The sequence below is a fragment of the Gasterosteus aculeatus genome, chromosome 8, assembly GCF_964276395.1.
Source record: "Gasterosteus aculeatus chromosome 8, fGasAcu3.hap1.1, whole genome shotgun sequence".
In the NCBI taxonomy this organism is placed as follows: domain Eukaryota; kingdom Metazoa; phylum Chordata; class Actinopteri; order Perciformes; family Gasterosteidae; genus Gasterosteus; species Gasterosteus aculeatus.
In genome coordinates this window covers 20,520,270-20,529,065 of record NC_135695.1, presented here as the reverse complement: position 1 = coordinate 20,529,065, position 8,796 = coordinate 20,520,270, and the positions used below count along the sequence as shown (strand labels likewise).

General features: G+C 43.6%; 1 protein-coding gene across 2 annotated transcripts; it reads left to right on the top strand.

The window, feature by feature from the left end:
- Positions 1-445: 445 nt before the first annotated feature.
- misp (mitotic spindle positioning) lies at positions 446-8,006 on the top strand. Of its 2 annotated transcripts, XM_078108668.1 has the most exons (6): positions 446-462; positions 1,064-1,140; positions 3,793-5,845; positions 6,481-6,743; positions 6,989-7,027; positions 7,170-8,006. In XM_078108668.1, the coding sequence occupies exons 2-6, from the start codon at positions 1,081-1,083 to the stop codon at positions 7,257-7,259; spliced, it is 2,505 nt and encodes an 834-aa protein (XP_077964794.1). In that variant the 5' UTR covers positions 446-462; positions 1,064-1,080; the 3' UTR covers positions 7,260-8,006. The 2 variants fall into 2 exon arrangements, with proteins under 2 accessions (XP_077964794.1, XP_040039250.2); XM_040183316.2 differs by lacking the exons at positions 446-462; positions 1,064-1,140 and adding an exon at positions 1,861-1,951.
- Positions 8,007-8,796: the final 790 nt, after the last annotated feature.

Here is an 8,796-nt window from a genome sequence, read left to right as displayed (position 1 = left end):
TTTTCTAATAGTAGTGCTATTAGTAGTAGTAATAATAGTGGCATTAGTAGTATTAATATGTCATAGATAGTTTTCAATACAAGCAAGAGAAGACAGAAGTCCTCTTTTTGAGCTGGAGGCCAGTTCAGAACCTCCAAAGGAGTTCAGGATGATCCAGATGTTGACGCTCCTTCAGATCGGATCTCTACTCTGAGTCCCTCTCTCCATCTCTAAGGCCCAGTGAGGACGGAAGATCATTTTTAAAATCCTACTGGTAAATACATGTTCTACTCTCTGTCAGACCTTTGAAAACTGTGTGTGTGTGTGTGTGTGTGGGGGGGGGTGTGTGTGTGTGTGTGTGTGTGCACACGTTTAGTGGGTGTGGTCAGTCATTGTAAGTGTTTTTGTTGGTCAGCAGCATTCCTCACAAACTCTAGTGCTCAGCAACACACACACACGGTCAGTGTGCAGCTGGACCTGCAGGTGAGTCCACGCTCCGTCTCCGTTTGTTGTTACTTGTGTGACATCATCATGACATCATCTACAGGTGGATGACTCTAGAAGTCAGTTTCTTTAAGGTCAGACATGTAAATAAATATTAGAACGTTATACTAGCCCCGCCCAGCTCCGGCAGCCAGACATCGTGATTGGACGCTGCCGAGTCTCCCACAGTGACTCTGCTGATACACAACGACTGAAATGTTTGTTTACATAATTCATCTTCAGCTTCAGTTCGACGACTCTCACGTCACATAACGAAACATATTTCAGGCAAAATTGATGGAAACCGACAGTTGTCTATATTGTAATATGAAACTAATTTGGACTTTTTTGGGGAAAGAAAGAGCAAACAACTGAATAATAATCCAATATTATAAGAATGTGAAATGGACACTTCACTCCAAAATCAGAAATACCTATTTGTCCTCTACTTTCTACGTATATATCGGTCTAGATCACACATTATTTTGTTCAGATGTATTTTGTGCTTTCTGATTGAGTAGCAGTGATTATTATGGAGGTAACTGCTTTCAAACTAACTGATCATCATTTACTGAGAGCTGCTTTACTCTTTCTCTCCCAGATCCAGTTCAGACCAGGATGTTCAGGTACACTCCTCCCTGGCAGGTTCTCTGTTACAGCCTGGACCACGACAACAAGGTGAGACCTCACAACTAACCACCGAGGCCACTATGTTTGTTTCTTTATTCCAACGTCTCACGCTCCACAGGCTCGGACAATGTCGCTGTCACTTTACATCTCACTTTAAATGTCGCTGTCACTTTAAATTTAATCGTCACTTTAAATGTCGCTGTCACTTTAAATTTAATCGTCACTTTAAATGTCGCTGTCACTTTAATTCTCACTTCCAATGTAAATCTCACCGTCACAAACAAGGAGACACTGATATAATTGAGTGACTTTGCATGAAACACCCACCAGCCTGAATGTGACCACCAGAGGGCAGCAGCTGACTAAAGAAAAAAAATAGATATTTTTTATAAATCTATAAATATTCAGAGAATAAAGTCTAAAACCACACGTGAAACGGCTAATAAATACATTAGGTTATTGAACGTATTATAAGAGTGATACACAATTTAAAAATCACACCACAGGAAAAATGTAATTATTCTGCGATCTGTGGAAAGACATTTGTTTGGATCAATTGCTGCATAAAATAATATTTTTAATAGATGAATGAAAGACTGATAATATGAGGAAAAGGAAAAAAGCACACAGAGACGGGATGTATATGGTTTCAGTACCCTGGGGTTGTTTTTTTGGGGGGGGCGGGGGTCTGCGTGAGAGTCCAGACGTGTGCAGAAGTGTGTGGGGGGTCAAGGGGGCGGGGCCTGTGTGTAGTGGGCGGGGTCCCTGATTGGACGATAGGAGCTGAACTTTGTTACTTCAGTTAGTCAGTTGTTATCTAGTCTGAGTGTTTCTGCTGCTGTCGGGAAGCTGATCTCAGGTGAGAAAAACTGCTTTAATTACTAAAAGCATAATAAATAATAGTACGTACTCTATGCCTTTATCTGAAAAACCAAAAAATGAATCTTGTTGAGAAAGGGATGTTTGAACACAGCTGTCACACCAACTATCGTAACCTCAGTGTTATTTGAAAAAATATCTGGAATGACTATGACTTATACTGACTATTCTAAATTGAAACAGACATAGTTTATGTTTTGCATTTACTTCAGACTGTCTGCCTTATAACAACTTTAGATTTAAAGAACATTTAATACAAACTAATGATTTTAACAGTTTAAAAAGGTTTTTTTGCATAAAGAAATGCAAATATATTGTATGAGCGGCTCATTCTGACGGGGGACTCATGCACTCGTTAATGGGGTTTGTTCTTATCCCCGCAGTGACCTCTGACCTCTCTCCGTTACTTTGTTTGTTGGTTTTTGGCTTCTATCAGCCGACAGCAGCAGTCAGACTGCAGGCGGGGCGCTTATCTCCGACACACAGAGACACTGACATTATGCTACGATGCTAATTCAACGCCAGCATCTATAACTGACTGTCATTGAATCTCTACAGCACCGCGAGCTCAGTCTGACCTCATTAAAAAATATATCAACTCTAAAACTGAACCGTTGCTTCACATACACTTCATATTTATGAATAAGTGACTCCTGCTCTGCTGCAGGAACCACTAGTTCATTTGGGATTTTATTATTGGTTCCCGTTGTTGTTTTAAATAACTACCTTGCGTGTATATAAGTATCTGTTGATCATGTATATATAACTCGCATTTAACTCTCGTTTCTATGTGACAGACTCGCTTATATGGTCACATAGTGGTTGCCGTGGTTACGTGTCCTCTCCTGCCTTTATGGGTTGTAAACGCTGTTATCGCTGATTGTTCAACTTTGATAAACTTTATTGACATTCTTTAGATTTATTTCCTCCTTACCAGAAATCCAAGACTGATGAGTGCAGCTTAACGCAGTACCTTGAATCTACTACTGTACTTACTGTAATGTACTTCTGAGGTGCTTCTATTCTACTTGAGTTTTTTAATTTTATGCTACTTCATACTTCTACTTGCACTACATCTGTGATGCAAATATTTCACATACAATTTTATAAACACTATATCTTTCGAAATAAAATTTTAAAAACAAAGCAAGGTAATTATACAATGTATTACTAACAACAGAACACTCTGAAAGAGGTTTTCGTGCACAGTGATTACTTTTACTTCTGATTCTGGAAGTACTTAATAGTTCAGTAATGATACAGGACTTTTATTTAAAGTGGAGCATTTTCAGACTGTGGTCTTTGCACTTTGACCTCAGTAATGACCCCGAATACTTCTTCCACCATAGAATTTAATGTCAGCAATTAAATTGAAATCAACAAGGCTGTAACAACGGTGATATTGTTGATAAGACAATCAATGTCAGAGGAGGAAATGAAAGAAAGACATTCAAATATTATTGTGTTTTTTATGTCCTCATTTCTAATAAATATAGTTATTCTGTCTAAACCCTGAGACAAGATAGTTACATTTTTAACAGATTCGAAATTTGATGAATTCTAAAGACGGCCAAGCTTTTCAAACTATAATTTTGTCTTGTTCTGAAATAATCTCCCACAATGCTTTGCAGGTAAATTCTTAGAATGTGGTACTTGTACCTTTAAGAAATGATTACATCACAGAAGTCAAGCACTAACTAAAATGACGCAAGAGACGAGCTGTAATCTGATGGTGTTGTTTCCATAGTAACTAAACCTGTGCCATCTGCTGTTTCCATAGTAACTGACCTTCCATAGTAACCGTCTTCTCCGTTGTTTCAGAGACTCACGTCAGTCGACCGCCAGAATGTTCTCACTCCTCACCGCCTCCAATTACTGAGCGCCGTTCAGCGTCTTCCTCCCCCTGAACTCCCGTCCCGCGCCGGCCCCACAGCGCCCCCGGCAACCATGGACAGCATCCCGAGGAACTGGGTGCTGAAGCCTCTGTCCCCCCTGTTGCAACCCTCGGACCTGCGCACCATGGCCGGCCCGCCACCGAGTGCGTCCCCGGACCCCGACGGCCGAGCCTTCAGCTACGACAGCATCTCCGTCGCTCGCAGTTACTCCTCGGTGGCCGTCTCCTCCGAGCAGGACGACGGGTGCAGGAACGTGGTCCAGGCTCGGCAGGTCGTCGTGTCACAGGACGGAGGACACTCGAGCGACGAGTGGCACGCGGGCAGCCCCGGCGACCCCAGCAGTCCCGCCAGCAGCTTGGCCTCTCCCTGCGGTTTCTACTCCTTCGTGGAGGACCCGGCGAGTCCCGAGGCGGAGATGAACGAGGCCTGGATGGTCTCCCCGCAGCGGCAGACGCAGCTGGCCATCCTGAAGCAGGAGAGCGGGTTCAGGCTGCAGACGTACGCCAGCAGGAAGCCGGAGAGCCTCTTTGCAGAGAGTGAAGAGGACTCACTTTATAAAATGGATCTGGGGAACGGAAACAAAGTCATCCAGGAGGAGGAGGAGAAACGGCTTCGGAAGGAGATCATTCGCGGCCAAGCGCCGAAGAGCAACCCGACATTCAAGGGTCAGCTGAGTGCACTGGATGATCTGGATCTGAGAAGCTCCACGAGCAGACTGATCGAAGGTTTTAGCATGAGTTACACGTCTCTCGGCTCCAGAGCAGAACCTCTCCGCCCTTCTGAGCCCGGGACCGTCGACGTGGAGCAGATCAGCTTCAGCGCTGCCCGACAACAGTTCTTGAAGATGGAGCAGCAGCAGCAGCAGCAGCTGACTGCCCCGTCCAGCCCTCTGAGGTCCTCGAGAACACATCTGAACGCGTCTCTCCAGCCGGACCCTGATATGTCCTCGTCAGAGCAGGTGGACACTCACCACAGGCTGCAGGTGAACGAAGACACAACAACCTTTATGCTAACTGAAGACGACGAGACCTACCCGGAAAAGAAGGTGGCGGTGTGGCGGAACGAGGAGGGTCTAAGCCGGCAGAGCAGTGTTTTCGACGACCTGGACTCCGGCCTGGAGGAGCTGACTGTGGAGGTGGGCGGCTACACTAGCGATGAAGGGTTGTTCGACGACCGCAATCAGCAAGAGAACATGAGATCCAAGTCCACCAGCGACTACGAGACCCCAATTGAAAGGGAGATCCGATTGGCTCAGGACCGCGAGGAGAACCTGCGGCGCTCTCGAGGGCTCTCGCTCAGCGACAGGAGAGCCGAGATGGTCGAGATCAAAACCAAACGTTTACAGTCGCCGCATCCGCCTGTCAGAGCTAAAGAAAAGACCAGAGTGTCCTTCGTCGTGCAGCATGAGATCCAGAAGGACAACCAGTGGAAAGAGGAGCCTCAGCAGCAAGGACGGATCCTGGGACGATACAGTCAGGATTCTCCACAGGAGCTGGAGTTTGACCAACAAGACGGGGACAAGGAGACCGAAGAAAGACCTCACTCTGCATCCGGGGATGAGGAAGTCTTCCCATCACCATGCTGTCCTCATCGACACCCCGAACACCCAGAAGAAGCCGAGTTGTACATCAGTGGAAAGAGTTTAGCTCCTTCAGGTCCAGGCTCACAGGTCCAGGATAGGAGAGGTCTCTACCAAGATCAAACGACTGCTTCATCTTTCCACTTCTCCTCCTCTGCCTCATCCCCGACACGTTTGTCCTGGAAGGAGAACCTGGAGTCCAACGGTCTGCAGTCCAGAGGAAAAGGAGCTCCGGATTTCATCGAGAAGGAGATTGAGGAGGCCCTGAGACGGGAACAGGAGCTGAAGGAGTCCAGGGAGTCCAGGGAGGAAACTGATGGACGCGTCTTCTCACCAGCTCCTCTGCTGGAACAGGCAAACAAAGTGGCCATTAGTCAGTTCTACCCACCTATGAAAACAGGTAAGTAGGTCCTCATCAAGGCTGGATATCATCTAGAAATCCAAAAGCCCCAAAATCCCGGTTCACTGTGTGTCAGTTGCTTTTGAGTAAATGGATCGAAAAGTCCCAAACAAACAAAGCATAGTTAAATTAAACCAAATCAAATGCGTCATAAAGTTATTTCTGTGAAAATGTACCTACAGACAGATGTGTTATCACATCTGTTTCGTCTTGCGATTAAAGTTCATGTGTGTCTGACTGCGGTTTCTCCACCAGATGATGCTGTGGACAAACTCGTCACACAAAGTCAGTTCTATCACTCAGTTTGAGCATTTTCACAATAAAAGTAATAATAAAAAGTGGTGAAACCTGAATGTCTGATGTTGATGGTTTGTTAGTCACATGAGATAGAATGAGTTACTTAATGAGGGTTCAACCAAAGTCCAGCAGCTTCAGGTGGTTTGGCTTCAGTTTGTGTAAATCAATAACTAGTCAACCGGTTTCCAACCGCTCAAATCAGAGTCTGAACCATCATCTCTTCATTCTGTTGAGTGTAAACTGACGAGCGGTTGGAAAATACAGGACCAGAGGAGGGAAACAAATTACAGCGTCATTGATGATGTCACTGATGATGTTCTTCCTGTTGGGTTTTACAGATCAACCCGTCAGTGTGTCGTCTCCGTCTGCTCGTCCCTCCGTCCGTCTACCCTCCATCTCCTACATCACGGCCCAGCCCTGGTCCTCCTCACTTCCTCCCTCGTCCAAATCTCACCAGAGTTCCACATCCCTCCCCATCCGCCCCTCCTCCCCTCCCCCGGCGGCGGTCTTGTCGCCCCCACCTACACCCAGAGGTCTGGCGGAGACTCTGCTGGAGGACTTCAAGGAGAGACGAGTAAAAGGGAAGCTGGAAGAAAGCGTGGTGAGTGATCAATAGGCCCCTTATTTTGAAGGTCTTGTGCTTCCTGTTTGAATCAGAAGGTTTAAAATGTGTTTAGAGGCTCCAAGACACGATGGCTGATTAAATGTGGTGTTATTTGAATTAGTTTTCTTTGAGATTAAGGATGATGAACAAAAGAAATACTAAATTAAAACAAAACTTTTTAGAGGTAAAAACACAACATCTCTTTCTATCTTTCTATTATTCTATCTATTTCTTTTTTTCAGTATGCAGGAATTCAGCCGGTAGATGACGTCAATAACGAGGTACAGCCGCACTGTATTTACCTTCATTCACTCATTAACCGGCTGTTAACTGGCCATTATTTTCTTCTTTGTTTCATGCTATTTTGTCTCCTTGTCCATTTGTCTCTTTGCCTCATTGTCTCGCTGTCTTGTCCGTCTCCAGGTTGTCGAGTCGACTCGAGTCATTCGACATAAAAACCAACGCGCTCTGCGCTGGGAGGCCGGAGTGTTCTCCAACCAGCAGGACCAGTGAGACCACCAGGACCTGCAGGACAACACGCCGACTGGGTTTGTCTCTTCACTAACAGGACTTTACTCAGATTTCCTCCGTCATCTTGAACTAAAATGGTTTTAAACTGGAAGGCTCTAAAGAAGCGGATGCTCCTGATTGGTCCCCTCTCCTCGTCCAATCAGCTGCGAGCTGCCGAGTAGAGCCTCAGACAGTGGATGTGTCTGATTGATGAGAAATGAAGAGTTAACATGAGTAGCAGCAGTGTGGTTGATCCCCTTTTGCAGCAAGAAAGTTTCTAAAAAAAACAATAAGAATAACAAATATTTTTCTAAATTATGTCAAAATAAGAGATTGAGCAAGTATAAATTGTTACCACTAATAAATTAAAGTTCATCATAAAGAACGACAGAATCGTTCAAAATTATATTTGTCAAATTAAAATCAGGAAATCTTGTTTTCAAATTTGATTATATTATATATTATTATATCATATATATATATATATGGAAAATAAACGGTTGGATTCCAAAGTGAGGCTCCAGGAAACCAATAGAGGCAGTGAAGAAGAAGAAGTGTTTTTATTTACCACGGACGTGAGCAATGCAGAATTTAAACTATTCAAGAATCATACAAACAGAAATTCTGTTGTTTAACTCAAAAAAATACTAAAGTATAAAGACATCTTTTTTCAAACAAAGAATGTTGTGACAGAAAAATATGCAATTTTTACAATACAATCAATAAAAGAAAACAACAAGAGACCCAAAATGACTAATCTTTTACTCTTAACATTTACTGAATACAACCAAAATAAAATATCCACAACCATGAATACACACACACACGTATACAAACGCCTGGCTATTCATATGATAAGTCACATACAACAAGCATGCACACGCAAACACACACGCGCGCACATTTTCCTGGTTTCTGTAGCCATGGCAACACACTCGATTGCCTCCAGTAAAAATAAAGAGGGAGGATGTGTGTGTGTGTGTGTGTGTGTGTGTGTGTGTGTGTGTGTGTGTGCTGTTGCTTAACTATCTTTATGAGGACCAGTTGGCGAGGGTGTGTGTCTGTGTGTGATAGAAGTGTGTATTTCTGTGCGGATCTTTTCAGTAATCATTTTTACAGCTACTTTCTATCACTGAGATGGAGTTCTTTTGAAGGAAAATAATTAATAAGTAAATATATATATATATATATATATATATATAAATATGTTAAAATTGATGTTATGTTTGAATACCGATATGTTATATAAATAAATAAATATAAATATGACCAGCTTTAATAAAACACAATAACAAACAGGATTTAAAAAATCACAAAAACTGTGTGTGTGTTCGAGCTTGTATCGCTATATCAGCCATCAATACAGTTGCCATGGAAACTGCATAATGAGCCTGATGGTGCAGGACATACGGCGGCGAGTGAGTGAGGGTGACTGTGTATTTGTGTGTGTGTACATCCATTTGTGTGTATGTGTCAGTAAAATCAAACGTCTTCATGTTGCATTTCAGGATGTTTGTGTTCATTCTTGTCATTGAAACCT